This window comes from Scleropages formosus, chromosome 2 (genome assembly GCF_900964775.1).
Source record: "Scleropages formosus chromosome 2, fSclFor1.1, whole genome shotgun sequence".
Lineage (NCBI taxonomy): Eukaryota > Metazoa > Chordata > Actinopteri > Osteoglossiformes > Osteoglossidae > Scleropages > Scleropages formosus.
The window spans coordinates 30,176,024-30,192,771 of record NC_041807.1 but is presented as its reverse complement, the minus strand read 5'-3'; the positions used below and the strand labels follow the sequence as shown (position 1 = coordinate 30,192,771).

Here is a 16,748-nt window from a genome sequence, read left to right as displayed (position 1 = left end):
CGTTGCCTTCTAAGGGAAGCAAGTGGCGTCTGTGTGTAAACCCTGCTTTCTGCAGCGAGATTCATCCCTTCTCCTCACACAGAAATGCTGTTTTGATACCTTGACGAAAACTGGCTCTCGGTCACTCCGCGTCCCAGTAATTTTACTATTTTCAGCACGGGCAATTACAGGATTGCTTTTTACTGGGTCCCGTTTCTGTGTTTTTACTCCATATTTTACTCGAGAATTCTTTGTGTTGCTTTGTCTCCTAACACCTACGTGTTCAAACCAGTACGTTTACACAGAGGATCATGCCTTTTTAGGTTTTAACTCTAACCTAATTTGAATAGAAATTGCAGTAATTAGGGAACAACTATTTGTCTTCTCATGTTTTTTGGAAGAAATAAAGCTGCCACTTGAAGCAACTTCATAACTGACATAATTTTGCAAGATAACATTACAATTGAAACACACACTCGCATGGACATAGTCACACACTCAAACTCATATACCTCCTCCCATCCTCCTGGCCCCTTTTCGTCTCTCTCTCTCACACACACACACACCCACCCACACCCACACACACACACACACACAGTAGTAGAAAATGTGACATCATTGCTCACTTAAGCATGACTACAGCTTTATTCATTCAACTTGGTTGGCGGCCTGCTAAGGAGACCACGCTCCCCAGTCAAGTGTGAGAGGCCAACACTGGTGTATCCAGCTCCAAATGTCCCGGTGGTGTCCTGACGTCTCCTAATTTGGACATTCGAAGGCAGTAATCCAGCTGGGGGAAGCCAGCAGTAGCACGGTGCCACTGACTCATCTGCGAAGACGAGAATACACCCACCCACCCCTCCCCGTGTCTGATGAACTGTACTCCACACTTCCTGCTTCGGTCCGCTGTCCCGCACTGGGCCAGGGTAGGCGGGGTCTGAGCCCGAGGTCCTCTTACTACAGCAGCGCTTCGTTCGACCGCAGTTCTCACCGGATTTCTCTGGCCGCTGCTGCCGCGGCCTGCGCCGCTTTCACAATTAGCCAGACGTATGACATGTTGAGCTCAGTGACAGGCAGCCTTGCATTTACACTGTGTCGTTTTATATACAACTGTCATGAAATATTGACTTCACTAATGTAACACATTTGTGACCTCTCTCATGAGCCGTTGTACTGAATGCTGCTCTGAAACAGAGTCTGTGTGTTTGGAGCTCTGTTTGCTGGATTCTTAGGAAGATGAATTATTAAGGTTAAGGGGTTTATGGTGCTTTTGTTTATACTGGAGTACGGTGAGGTTTATTGCCTACAGATTTGCGCAGTGACCATCGTTGCCCCTTATCATAATGTCAATTTAAAAGGCAGATTCATTATTATTTTCTAACTTAGCGGATGTTTTTCTCCAAAATGATTTACGATATTATGTTTGAAAACTAAGCTACTGACAATTATTTACGCATTTATACAGCTTGTGAATATTTACTGTGCCAAATCAGTGCAAGCACCTTAAAGAGGGGTACCGCAGTAGGAGCCGGCATTTGAACCTGATGCCTTTCGAACAGTCCTGAATTTCCCTGCAATTTTATCAACAAACTGCCCAGCGAACAGCTTTTCACAGTTGCATTAATGACTTAAGAGTATTGTCGCGGCGTCATGTCGCCTTTGCGAAAGCGTCGTGCGTTTTCTGATGCGTTCAGGAGAGAAGTAACGCTGTAATACAATGCAGATGTGGAATTGAATCCCTGGAGCCCTCCGTCGCAGACAGTGTTTCTCAGTGTCTACGGCAAGGCTTACACATGCACAGAGTCACAAATAAAACCGCGCTTAATGGGAAACATCAGACAGTTTGCTTTTTACTGCTCCCCTGCATGCCGTGGAGTGGATCATTTTATATTTCGCAGGACGACCGCCCCATTCGAGTTGAGTAAACGGCAATTCGCTTTGGTTCGGCATGACGTTCATGGAAACGGCATTCTGGAATGAAGCACACGCCTTGGTGTGCGGCGGAAACGGAAGTCGCGACTGCAGGATGTATGCCGTTGGCTCCGGTCGGCAGCTCAGTGGAGGCCACTGCATTTAATTAAAGTTGAGGATCGACCCCTCCTAAACTCCCGAAGCCAAATAAAACCAGGTCTGGCTGGAGTTTAGAAATATACTGAGCTGCTAATGGAGTTAGAATCCATAACTCCTGCCTCCTTGACATGGTACGCTCTCAGGCCTGGGCCTTGACCACCTTCTCCTGGCTTTGTTTGCTTTCTGTTAAGTTTAAGAGGTGCCTCAGATGCATGTGGGCACTAGGGCAAGGTGTATGGACCCCCAGGGCCAGTGCTGGATGCTCAAAGGGTACAGGGAGGTGGCAGTGCGTGTACTAGGGTGTGTCATATGGTTGTCTGTTCCAATCCTGCTCCAGATACCTGCGTATTTACTGTTGTGTGAGGTTACGAGGGAAAAGGCAGTGAGGGAAAAACCAGACATTTGACTTTTTCCAAATTCACTGCAGCAACATGTAAAGCTTGTTTTCAGAGTAAATTAAAGTTTGCATCATGTCTTTCCACATTACAGACTTAATGTCTTTTAAATATAGGCATCAGTGAAGTCAAGTGTTGTAGAAGGGCTACAGAACGCAACTTCACGGTGCAAATAACTTCTGCTGAGAATGTGGGAAGTAAAGGGTCGAGAACAGACTGGTGTCTGACATTTGGAAATGCAAGTCATGCTTTCTCTGCTTTTATTAGTCTTTTACGATATACAGGCATAAGAAATTCGTTGTGAACGTTCACTCTCTCAACACATAGCTTTATGAGGAAAATTGCTGTCATTAATCTTTTTGGTATACATATCCATGATGCATATCGGTAATACAATCTGCTCTGAGAGAGGAGAAATTACAATAGCCCCTCTAAGGCATGATCAAATCTCATACTTTGAAGTTTTGATCATTAAGGATAAATAAATAATCTTGATTTCCAATTTGCGTATAATTATTATATGTATATCTAAATATGCTGTGTATTTTACTGTCGCCACATATTAATGACTCTGTTATTTATATGGTAAAGTCCTATCTCAAAAACATGGTTTCAGAGCAAATAAGCGCACAGCATCATTCAAGTTGTTTCTTCTGTGAACAAACAGCTAATTTTCATTCTTACTTTTACTCTGCAGACCCAGAACCGGATGAAGCTAATTGCTGACAGCTATGATGATGATCATCATCATCCCCATCATGCTCATCACACTCATCACGCTCACGTGCCGCATACACCACACGCGCATCCACAACACCCCCCTCACTCCCACTCCCAGCATCCTTCCCACCCACAGAATCCTTCCCATCCACACCACCGTGGCCCCACCCGTGCGCCAGCACATGTGCCACCCCATGCCAACCATCGTCCATCTCCTGACCAGGTGAGTACTGCCGAATCACTGTCACAACTGCAATAAGATACTGTAGCCTTAGCCTTTGTTTGTTTCAGATTTATATACAGATATATATATATATATATATATATATATATAAATATAAAACGGGGGTGCGGTGGCGCAGTGGGTTGGACCGCAGTCCTACTCTCCGGTGGGTCTGGGGTTCGAGTCCCGCTTGGGGTGCCTTGTGATGGACTGGCGTCCCGTCCTGGGTGTGTCCCCTTCCCCCTCCGGCCTTACGCCCTGTGTTGCCGGGTAGGCTCCGGTTCCCCGTGACCCCGTAAGGGACGAGCGGTTCTGAAAATGTGTGTGTGTGTGTGTGTGTGTGTATATATATATATATATACATTTCTTTCTTTATAAAATTAATGCATATTTGCGTACAAGTATTTACACATATAAATGTACACACATACGCATAAATACAAATAGCACATAAGCATTCATTCAGTAGATTTACCCAGTTGTAAGTTATTCTTGAAGACACATAACTTAAATGTTTTTTAAATCCTACATAAGCAGCATAAGCACAACAAACATACACAATGTGTAATTTGTAAAGCTTTTTTCTAACTTACAAAGTGGATATCATCCTATAAAATTGCAAAATTACAAGGGGGCCTCATCAAAAGCCAGAAATAATTACATCACACAGCGATAGTATATTTATCAGTCTTGGAAATCTGGTGGGACTGTTTAGATTTCTAAAGGAGAGGCTTAGACCACTGCTGTTCATATTCGCTGCAGAAATCCCCACTTGTTTTAAACTCTAATTTCATTTACACAAGTCTTTAGGGCACGATCTGCCAGATAGCTTTGAGCTGCATGATGACTTGCTTCACTGCCTGCAACATTTATTATGTCATAACCTTAGGGACAAACAAATACATGTACTTCAAAACCATGCCCTCATCATCAGTGCATTGTGTCAGTTCTTCTCCCCCTGCAACAAAAGAATGAAGGATGAGCTTTCAAATGTTGTGTGTGGGGCCCTTAGCCCTCCAGACACCTGGACAGTAAGCGCTTCCATCGAAAAGCAATAAACTGTGATTTATTTCAAACAGGAGAACCTGCGACCTTCATTCACCAAGACATGTAGAGTCGCCAGGTTGATCAAAAGAATAGACTTCCACACGCACACACATGTAGCCACCTCCTATTTCAGAATCATATGAGTTCTTACCTCATAAAAGGAATTCCATTTCAACTGCTGTTTTTTTTTTTTTTTTTTTTTTTTTTGGAGCAGAAAAAATTTAGCAATTCTGTTTCTAAATCCTGCACCAGATCTGTCATTTTTCCCCTGAGGAGTGTTTATGGGGAACCTTGCTCCGCTCAATTCACTCCACACTCAGCCTGCCTGCTTTCCAGAAGGGCCCCTTGGGCCACTTCCACAGAAGATGAGTTTCTTTTTTTAACTGTTTTTTTATAGTGACACATGGAATTATGTGTCTTAAAAATGTTTTGATGCTCTTGCAAAAAAAAAAAAACGGCAAACAGCAGGCCATTGGTAGTTTCACAATGTACAGTATATAGTACTTTTGTGAGAATTATATTTACTGTACCAAGATCGTTGCGGGTCAGGTGCACTCATATTAATTAGTGTTTCGTTGTAATTACAGTGTCAGTATGAACAAACACTATCGTGGCAAATTTTTTATGCCATGGGGTTAGGGCTCGGGTTAGGGTTACTTGTTGATCTTTCTCACTGTGCTCTTTAGCTTTACAATATTTTTACTTTTTGTACTGATAATCTGTTGCTTCTTGCATCAGTTTGTAATAGTTCATTTTTAATTTTGCCATGTCTTAGATTGGTCATACGTTATTTCTATTGCGTGTCTATTATTCTCTAACCTTATAAGCTCTTATATACAGTGCCAGTCAAAAGTTTGAGTACACCCAGGCAACCTGGGTAACACATTTATAGGAGGAACTGAGCAGAAGATTGAAAGCAAAGCAACATACAAGTGTTCTGCTTCTCTGGGAACTGCTGCACAGGAGCTGGAAAGATATGTTGGCCGGTTTCCTGATCAAACCGGTCAACCATTTAAATGCCTTGTGAGTTTCCAGTTGTGTGCCCTCAAGAGTTTTGACTGGTACCGTATTGTACTAACCTTACTAACTTTTCATGTAACATCACCAAAGCATCAGCTAAACAAAAGATGATAATAATGGCCGAAACAAACTTTAAAGACTGTAGAGCAGGCCGTGGCTGTAGGTGCAGCATGTGCAGTACACTGTACCCATCAGTAGTAGCCTGTGCCAAGGATTCCTACAGTGTGACTTATTTTTTCCAAACCGCATGGTTCCAGCCAGCGCAGTGAACATGCCCACAGCTACGGAAGTATCCTAATTACCTGGAGGATTTATAGTGAGAACTTTTTCCTCACACTACACTGCAATTTGTACAGTGTAAAACTGTAAACTGTGAAATTTACTTCTAACAGTAATTCAAAGTCTGTAGCCTAATTCTTTGCCCGTCATGTTACAGAATGGCATATACAGACTGGAAGGGCGGTGTCTCATAATTCCTTTACTCATTAGCTGTAGGCTCAGGACATGGAACCAAACTGGATATTGGTTTTAATTGATACATATTCTTGCATTTTTATTACTGAGTGTAAAACAGCAGTGCAGCACAGTAATCATGCCCCTTAGTTAAAAATAAAAGTGAGCAATGGCATATTGCATCTGTGATGTGAATATTCATAATATAGCTGTAGAAATGAATGTGATGTGAAAAGGGTAGCATAGTGGTTAGAGCCATTACTTCACACTCAAAATACCTACGTTCAAGTCCTACCTCCAGCTGCAAATTGATACGATTAGAATTACCCAGCTGTGTAAATGGGTAAATCATTGTGAGTGTCTCATACAATGGATAATATTGTATATCACTTTAACTGGGGGGCACGGTGGCGCAGTGGGTTGGACCGGGTCCTGCTCTCCAGTGGGTCTGGGGTTCGAGTCCTGCTTGGGGTGCCTTGCGATGGAATGGCGTCCCGTCCTGGGTGTGTCCCCTCCCCCTCCAGCCTTATGCCCTGTGTTGCCGGGTAGGCTCCGGTTTCCCGCGACCCCGTATGGGACAAGCGGTTCAGAAACTGTGTGTGTGTGTGTGTGTGTGTGTGTGTGTGTGTGTGTGTGTGTGTGTGTGTATATATATCACTTTAGAGAAAAGTGGTAGCTAAATGAATAAATAGTAACAATCACATGTCCAGCCCAGACAGGAAAGTGTGCCAGAATTGTCCAGAGTGGTCATTGTTCAGCCCGTTGTAGGTAGCATCTGTCTAACTGACCAGCCTTGTGTGGGTGGAGTCAGGAAGCGATGTCCTGGTTCTACTGTGGTCCAGACAGGAGACACGGACCAGCTGGCAGCTCCTGTGTTCACTGCTGATCAGTGTAGTACAGTCCTGTCCACACAGCCATAGGACTACTATAATTTCCAAGGCTTAACTTGTCACAACTATGCTCTTTACATTAAATATTCGTGTAGTAGATGTTTTTCTTTCAAGTGACTTACAGTGAATGCTACGTAGTATTTACCTGACTCTTTTTTTCATCCAAGGTGACTTACCATACGAAATAGAGTACCTGCAGTTAGTCATTCATCGACATTCCAGAGCAGTGTAACACAATCTCTGCCTCTCTCTGTCTCAAACACATGCAGAATGGGCAATTTAGAGCCACCACTTTACTTGAAACACATGTCTTTGGCCTGTGGGAGAAGCATCCAGAGGAAATTAACGCAGAATTGGGGAAAACATGCAAACTCCAAAGAGACTGAGTAGGAATCAAATCCGCATCCTTCTCAATCGTCCCGGTGCTGTGAGTCAACAGCACTATTTGCTGCACCACCGTGCCAAGTCTCTTTATCCCAATTGATTTTATCCTGATGTGTCAATTTTTGTGTGTATTTTACTGGAAAAAACTCCTGCTTCCCACATATTTTCATGCGTTCCATCAAATATAAGCAAAAATGTCCATATGATGCCGGCCAAACATAAATGTGATTCCTTTATGCTATTTTGGCGATCTGAACTGGTGTGACATTTCCACACTTGCCAAAAGGTGCAGAATTCCCATACAAACCATATCATGCTACTCAGGTTTAGTCTCGAGTCCACAGCAGTTCAGTTCTGGGTCCCTGGAGATCATTTCTTCTCTCCAGATGTTCTCAGAAAGCCCTGTTTATCCTGGTGCTGATGCAGGAACATCTGACAGGGGAGCTCCGTGGGCTGGTGGGCCCTCACATCTGCGTGTGGCCAGTGACCAAGGAGATCTGTGTTCAGAGTTCAACAAAAAATGGAGGCTCAGCTCAGATAAAGTGTGAGTTCCAAGAAATGAATGAACTCAGCAAGGAAAAAGATCTAATGCAATTATGTCATTCATGAGAATGCTTCTTCCTCTGCAATTCTTTGTTATTTACACTAAGTCCAGAGAACTTTGCCACGTTACTCACTATAAATAAGAACATCAACTGGGTGAATAAAGTATTTATTCAAATAATTGTAGCACAAATCCCTTAAGCTCCTAACCAGTGCGAGATTATCTGGAGACGTGTGAATGGTGTTCAGTTGGTTGCTTCACGGTGGTCACTGGGAAGTGGTCCTGACCTCAGGAGGTTCACCCAAGGTCACCTAAGCTCTTAGGTGTGTGTATTTTTTCTTTCAAGCAAAGTCAGATTTATCTCTTTTTATCTTTCTTATCTGGGGATAGATTAATTACCTTTTTTTTCTAAAAACAACTTTTGGGTCCAAGTTGCCACTTCAGCCTTTGTCAAATCAGCACCTCATTTAACTGACTGAAGTATGAAGAGCATTTGCCAGATGTGTTTCATGGTGATTTATTGAGATTCTACTGGCCCTTTTCTGAGCTGAAAGGAATGCTCCATATATATTGTAAGCCATAGCAAACAGGATTTGAAACACATTTAATTTTCATTTTTATGAATGCATTAATCACACCGTTCTTGCATTCTTGAACTTCAGTCTTGACGGCATGCGAACCTAACACAGAGGCCATCCTTATGACAGCGAGGATATTGTTTATTATTGTGTTGGGTAAACACATTTTCATTGTAAACTCTAGTCTTAAGTAGATAAGACAGTTTCAAATAATCCTCTTTTGGTTGTTTTTGAATGTTTGCCAAAATGGTCATATTGTCTTTGGATACACAAGCACGGGCTCTCTAATGCATTCTGTGTTTACTAGGCCGGTCAAAGTGAATCATCACACTTCGATGTGACTTTCACATCTTAGTTTCTGATGACAAATTGTGTATTCTGATAAGAACGGCCTTTTGGGCTTACTGCATTCTTTATCTTCCTTCTCATTTGACTAGAAAGACCTGCTACTTCTTTTAACCATTTTGCACTATTGCAGTTACTCAGAATAAAGCAAAGCAAATAGTTTGTCTTTTTAAATTGATTTATAAATCTTGTGATTTGTTTATTTTATGTAGAGCACTTGGACTGGGAAGTTCTGGGGTCTCAGGAACTCCTGGCCTTTACGAGTAGACAGAGGTTTGAATCGGGTTCAGGTGAACTTATGACTCTAAATTGAATTAGTGTATGTATGTGTGAGTGAATAAGTGTGTGTGATTGACCAATGATGGACTGATATCTCGTCTAGGGTGTACCCTCTCTCATACCTTGTGCTTCTGGGATATGGTCTGGACTACCACAACCCAACAGGAGTTATCAAGAATAAATTATTGACTCAAATATAGAGATTTTTATTACAATTTTTGGTTTCTGAATTCCTATCATAAAATAGCTTTAATTACCTATTTACTCTACTGTACTTGTAAGCTTTTTCCCCCTCCATAATGCTCATCAGTGATTTGATTCAGTATATTATATGAAATCAGTATGCCATTTTTTCTTTTTACTTTACACAATGGTTTGAATAACAAAGGCATAAATGGCCTGAGTGTTAGAAGATCATGATCTTCTCTAAAAATGTCTAAGGAGAAGAATTAGAAGGAAATACTTCCCACCTTTGCTTTTCACATAAAAGGCAGTATGGTACCAGCTAGCTTACCTATCCACTTTTTGAGTGGGAAAGTAGCTAATTTTCAAAAGTTGCATGTTCACAGGGCTGGATGTACTGTCATTCTATCCTTGCTACATGATAAAAAAAAAAATGTATTGTTTTAAGCCTATTTCAGAAAAGATCTTACATTTTCTTTTTGAATACTTTGCGTTTTGGTAAAAGTCTTTCTTAAACTAGAATCCGGAAATTTTTTCACTGAATACCCAGCTCTTAAGATGATTTTCCTTCCACAGTGGTTCTCCAACTGTGGAAATAGCTGATGCCTTTTGACCATCTTCTATGCTGACCCTTTAACCATTGTGTATGCACATTTCTTGATGAACACAGATACATAACTTGATGTGAAATGTAGTTTGTCTGCTTTTCTGTAGTCCGCAGTATCTGTAATTGAAGTCGAGTGGAATTAGTCTGGATGCCCAGCTGTAGTCATCTGATGGTCTGTGTCCTGCTGCGGAGACACCACCTGTGAAAGGGGCTGGTGCTCCAAGTGCGCACACACGCATCCCCTCAGTGACCCCCATGTTTTATTTTTGAGATATGGAAGTATTGCTCTGCATCTGACTTTGGGGCTATAGCAAGGAAATCGAAAACAGCTATAAATTATTTATCAGAGCTAGAATTACCAGGTTTTGTTTTTTTGTCCTCTTTTGCTTGCTTTTGGCCTGCCTTCTTCACGTTTATAAGAAGTAGCACATGGTCCTCTGCCAGACTTTCCCTGACTTCGGTCTTGGCCATGTTTATACTCCCTGTCAGATGTGTTCGCTAGGTTCAGCTACATGTGAAATATTCGCCTTAACATCTGGTTTTTAATAACAGACGGAACCTGCAATGTTCCGGCTCAGGCTGGAGTAATGAGCTCACAGTTGTGTATGCAAAGACAAAAATGTTGTCTCTTTCAATTAGATCTTCAATTTGAACAGTTTTTTTGGTGCACCTCAGCTTAAAGTAAACATTGCAGTTCTGCAGTAAGTTTATAATGTTAAAAGTAAGAAAATTAGGTTTGGCTTTTCTGAAATACAGTGTAAAGGATTAACAGAGCAAAATTCTGATGCAACTGCATCAAATCAAACATGTTATGTCAAAACATCAGTGGTACAATGCATTAAATATTGATAGAGAACATCATAATTAGGAAGTCCATGTTTAGATTGCTGGGGAGATGTGTTATAGCTGCCTCAATAAATCAAGTTGTGATCGATGTAGTGCTGTTGCTGTTGGCATACTGTGTAATAATTTGGAATGGCTATGCCAGATTTTTTAATCCCTTCCCTGCAGCGGGTCAGAGAGATTGTAGAGAAGGAAAGATGTGATGGTCTGTAGAAAAGCATTTACAAAGTACAAAATAAACACGTGAGCCTGTTTCTTGCAGATGGGAGGCCTTTGTGGGAACTGTGGATGATGCTTCGGGATAAAAACTTTGCTCCCCACTGGCTGTGCCCCTTACCTGAGACCCTCTCTAGCTCCAGCACATCTCTGTGGCCTGCTAACCTCTCTTCTTTTCGCCTTCTATGCGGAATCTACCCTGCCCGGTAGGACGATGAGGAGGGAATCTGGGCATAACCCTTTCCAGGAACCAAAGCTCCAGGTTTGTTCTGAGGGGTGAGTGCTCGTATGTTCTGCATGTCCTCGTACCATTGGTTTGTGCTTTACGGTGTTTGTTTTCCATCTCACCACATTCCCACTGCTGAAGGGTAAGGCTTACCCTGCTTCTCGCCACTCTGTGTGGCAGTCGGACCAGCCTGTGTTTCTCTCACTCCAGACTGGCCTGCTACACAGTGGTGAACTTTCAGTGAGATCGCAGGGAAGGAGCTTGCCATGTTTAGATACCGCAGTGGTCTTACACAAAAGCATAACTTTTGATTGTTATTGTTAAAAAAAAAGGAGCGAATCGGTACCCACTACTATATATAACTGTGAAAAAATCCATTTGAATGCATTGATACAGTTTTAATTGAGAAATTTGAATTCTGCTGTTTGCTGTAATATAAATATCAACAACAGTGGAAACGTTGAAAATGCTGATTAGCATGTTCAAACTTTTTTTTTTTTTTTTTGCTGTGTGTTCATGTGTTAGTGTTTTTACTATACATTTTTGCGTTATTTAGAAATGCATTTGTCAGCATGTATAGTAAATGGAGTTATTATGTTATTTGCATTTCTATTTTTGCTCATAAATCGTATGTTTGTTGGGTGCATATTTTTATACTGCTTATACTGGCCTTTATTTAGAAAAATAACATACATACGCACACACACAGTCTGAAACCACTTGCCTCGAGGTGAACTAGAGCCTAACCCGGCAACACAGGGCAGAAGGCTGGAGGGGGAGGGGACACTCCCAGGACAAGATGCCAGTCCATCTCAAGGCACCCCAAGCAGGTCTCGAACCCCAGACCCACCAGAGAGCAGGACCTGGCCAAGCCCACTGCGCCACTGCACCACCGCACCCCCTCATAAACAACATAATATTCAGCAAATTTTTAGAGACTTTTCTGAAAGCTGACAGGTTTATAACATGCAGGTGATTAAAAAAACACATGTAGACGTTAACCAGATGTAAATGTGTTTCCCTACATTTATTCACAAATGCAAAGTAGTTAATTTCCTTCGGGCACTTCTTGTGTGTTGGTGCGTGGGATAATTAAATACTAAAGAATGTAGTAATAGTCCACCCCCACACCCCCACCTTTTTCTAGAAAACATAAAATCAAGAATGCAAAGTCATAAACTGTAATTAACCTGCTCCCATCACACTCAAAAGCATCCTGTAGGTTTAGTATAGCTATAAAAACAGTTTAAAAAAAACAATATAAATAAACCTTTAGTTCAAAAATCTTAAATTCAGACAGTTTTGCATTTTTAATGATTCCTTTGTATTTACTATTCTGATAGTTGCACGTTCCTTATTTCATTGTCCACTTCAGGTTCAGGATCCTCCACAGCAAATAACGGAAGCGTGATCTATGTCTTTCCTTTTTGGTCACTTTTTTCTGCTCCTCCTTCCCCCTTGGGTTTGTGTGTTGATGTAATTTGGAAGGCGGACGTCAGCAGGAAATTGAAACTCGGCCCGCGCAGAGCACACGATCTCTCCAATCACTGATTAATACTACACTAGTGTAATAGCAATCTCTACAACCAATGTAGTTTCTCCAAATACTTTTTCCCATGTTACACTGTTGCCTTCGTAATAAAATAATCCGAGCACCTTTGCTTCATCATGTTAATACACAGCATGTCTCTATCTGTGGAAACATCTATCCATTGGTATTATTTTGCGTGCACTGCATGTGAAAGTGAGTAACATTTATTATCCATTTTGCCGAGCGAACACATGGAAGACATAAAATGGTGTTTTAATACTTAGGCACAGTAAGACAGCTTAATCCTGCCTTCCTGTCTTTTAGTAACCTGCCCTTAATATGAAAAAACATAGATGACAAGCTCTGATAGACAAGGGATTTTGGTGCCTGACACACAATGTCACTGGGACTTGGCTTGGCGGACTGGCATTTCCTCGAATAGCGGCCTCGCTGGTAAACTGTGAGGAAGGAGATGAGTGCTGAATGTGCCAAGGGAACAAACACAAGCTCTCCGCACTGATTGGTTTCTTCCTCTCCGAGTGTTGATTACAGACCTTTGTTTACCTCCTTGGCTTAAGGTCCAAACTCTAATGAAATAAGAATGGCATTCTCTGGATGAACAACAGTGGGAGGGAGAGGAGAAAAAAAAAGGATTTTGGAAATATTATGGACTTGCCTGACCACTGAGATATTTGTATTTATGCGCAAATGGAAGCGCCTTCCAAGCATCACAAAGAAGTATTTACTCGCAAGTTCTTTGAAGGCTCTCAGGGACAAAATTATAGCTTCCAAGTATAAGGTTCGGGTGGAAGCGGACCAATGCCGGCCCGCCGACAGCCTCTGCATCTGTCCTTGTGTGTGGTTTGCGACTGCGAAGGTTAGCTGGTGCGGAAAGAGGAGAGGCTCTCGGTGCGTCTGCAACGCTTCTCCGAAGCCAAGAAGAGCGCAGACTTTGCAGCGTGCTACAGCAACCCGAAAGCATTCAGCTGCAGTGAGAATATGTCACCCCGGAGATATATAGAATATAGAATTCAGGCAAGGAACAGAAACTGTTTCAGACTGAAGCTGAGCTGAAATGTGCACAAACACAGTATTAAGCCGTACATGTGTTTATTTAAGCGTAGTTACTTCTGTCATTGTGGCAGATCGCTTCGCGGAGATAGATTTTTACGGAGAAGTGCCAGACACGACCGATGTTTCTTTAGGTTTTGAGTAGGTTACAATGATGCTGTCACTGTGCTGGGAAGACGAATGTGGAAATGTGGAGACAAACACACGATGTTGTGACAGGTAGAGGCCGTGCCTTTGTGTGTCCCTCCTCTTGGCTCCAAGCTCTCCGCGCTTGGCCGCCTCAACATGGCCGCCTTTCTTTGACTTCCCTTTCAGGCGGCGCAGAGGAGGTCAACCGCTCAGCCATCCCTCATTCGAGTGTCAGGACCGACAGTGCTTGGGGGGCCAGGGAGGACAGGAGGGCTAGGTCTGAAGGGTGACCCTGACACATAATGGCTTCAGGTCAAACTTCATTAAACTACCTGAACTGAGGGAGCTTTTTACCTCCGTTTGTATGCCCCCCCCGGTTATGACACCTCAGGGGTTTGGAATATCCTACTGACGTTTAATTGACGTGTTCTTTAAATAGACACTTGCCAAGTTCCAGTCTTCACCCTTTGTTCCTCCCAACATCATGTCTGAGAGTGCAGACGGACCCAGCCCAAGAAACAGTTATGTTGCAGGGGAGGGAACGGACATAAGAGGGTGGCAAATTTTGAAATAACTTCCTTACTTCATTTGTGTATTCATTTCCTTATCCGGTTGGATCACCTAGATCATTACACGAACATAGATGGGGTGGTTTAGAAGGAAAAAAGAGCAAAAATTACATTTGCATGGCAAAGAGAAACTGAGCAGTGGGATTGGAGCATGTCTCCGGCAGGTAGGCAGACTCTGCCAATACTGGTTCGCTCCCGATTCAAACATGCATTTTCTTAGCACTTCTGGCTGCTGCCTCAGCCAGCACTGCAGTTCAGGGAGGGATTTGCTGCGGTCTGCTTCTTATCTAGTGCTCCTAATACCGGCTGGTGGCACCGCTCCTGAAGGCTCTTTGGCCCGGATCAGCGTGAAACCCGAGAGGGAGAAGGGCTGTCGGCAGCTGCGAAACCCCCCGCACCTGAGAGTGTCTCCCTCAGCTGCACACCGACTGCTTGTGAGCAAATGATGAGCGGTAGCCCAAAACGGCATTTTGTGTGCAAGTGGTCCCTGTGACCACAGGGGTCGCATTGCACTGCTCTGTTGCAGGGTAGAAGCTCTAAACATCCTCTTTCAAACCCTTTCAAACCCTTTTTAAAATCTTCTTCTTCTACAACTTTGAATGCTGACCTGGTTGTTTTGTGATCGCATCTAAATTTGATTTATATTATGATGTCAGCTAGTCTCATATTTCTATTATCCATATAGAAATGGAGAGGTATACTTATACTATTTATAAATCATGTATTCTGTCACAGGCCACTTCATTAGGTACACTTGCCTAGGCCCAATAGTGGGACAATTCTTTTCCTCCAAAGCAGTGTGAATTCAGCAAAAAGGTGCTGGACATATTCCACAGCTTTCTTGTTGGCTTGACAGCTTCACACTATTTCTTCAGATTTTTGGTGGCACATTCGTTGATGCTAGCATTCCATTCTATTTGATCATAAAAATGCTCTCTTGGTTGCGAGGTAGGAACTGAGCAGCCCACTGGAGTAGTAAAAACATTGTGATGTTTGTGCACCATCCTGAGATGATGTGTGCTTTGTGATATGGCACATTATCCTGCTGGAAGTATCCAGTAGACAAAGGATAGACTCACCAAGAATGGATGCACCTGGTCAGCAACAGTGTTTTCATACTTTTTGGTATGATGATTAGCTATTGTAACGGGGGTGCGGTGGCGCAGTGGGTTGGACCGCAGTCCTCCTCTCCGGGGGGTCTGGGGTTCGAGTCCCGCTTGGGGTGCCTTGCGACGGACTGGCGTCCTGTCCTGGGTGTGTCCCCTCCCCCTCCGGCCTTACGCCCTGTGTTGCCGGGTAGGCTCCGGTTCCCCGCGACCCCGTATGGGACAAGCGGTTCTGAAAATGTGTGTGTGTGTGTGTGTGTGTGTGTGTGTGTGTGTGTGTGTGATTAGCTATTGAAAAATCTAACAAATGCCAAGAAAACATCCCCCACACCATTATACCGCCACCAGTCTGTACCATTAACACCAGGGAGGATGAGTTCCCAGTTTCTGACCTTGTCATCAGCATGCCAGAAATTTAACATGAAGTTAACATGGATGAATGTTTCAATTGTGAAAAAGTTATAGGTGCTGTTCCAGTTCTGAGTTTCTGTTAAGGTTGTATTATTAGGTAATCATAGCATTTTTTGATGTGTTGGTTGTCTGTCATCTTTGTTTGTTTAGTTTGTGTCATCATGGTTATATATTTTAGACCCCCAATTGGGCTGTAGGTTGTGGCCAAGTACTGGGGTAAGAATCTGGAAAATGTTAAGTGAAAAGATTTTTCTTTTCTCTGCCTGGTCTGAATCAGTCAGTGTGTCTGTGTGATGTGTTTGTTTTTGAGTGTGTGAGTTTGAATATATAGTTGTGCGTAGTTGTTTATGTGGGAGTGCATGTTTGTGAATATATGTCCACACATGTGCGTGTGTGTATGTATATCTGCTCTGGTTAGAGTGTATGCTTGTGCTTACATGTTTGCCCCTGTGTGTGTATTTCCAGTCCTTGGACATTGTAATGGATGAACACATTGTACGAGGCCTCTGGGTTGAGCTACAAGAGCAATGAAGAACCACTCAGTTGGACAGTGCTCTCACACACTCGGATAAGAAAGCAACACGACAATCTGTGTGATACAATACCGGCTGTACCTTCCCTGCCCGATCCGTGTATTTCTGTTGCAACATGCCACTCACATTGCTTAGCTATCCTTTTTTTTCTATGCTTTTTGGAAGCGGATTGCTTTATGAGCTCTGCTATACTGTAAATCACAGGTAGACTTTGCAGAAAAAGACCTCATCGTTGCTCGCTATTGCATGAAATTAAATACAGGGAATGTTTCAACAGCACATCCACTGGAATTTCTTTGAAAGAGGAATGTGATTATAAATGACTGTCTATGTCAGATGATACAGAGACCTGCTATTCAGCCTGTCAAAAGCATTTCTGAACCACACCATTAGCGT

General features: G+C 42.8%; 1 protein-coding gene across 19 annotated transcripts in view; it reads left to right on the top strand.

The window, feature by feature from the left end:
- The window catches only part of LOC108925612 (ERC protein 2), a 238,838-nt gene that overhangs the window by 183,451 nt on the left and 38,639 nt on the right, over positions 1 to 16,748 (top strand). For 18 of the 19 annotated variants that reach the window (XM_029249231.1, XM_018737690.2, XM_018737689.2 and 15 more), the window contains 2 exons: positions 3,142 to 3,387; positions 10,987 to 11,052. In XM_029249231.1, coding sequence (XP_029105064.1) covers positions 3,142 to 3,387; positions 10,987 to 11,013 — 273 coding nt within the window. In that variant the 3' untranslated portion in view covers positions 11,014 to 11,052. The remainder of the gene's footprint in view (positions 1 to 3,141; positions 3,388 to 10,986; positions 11,053 to 16,748) is intronic. The other variant, XM_018737673.2, reaches the window with a different exon arrangement.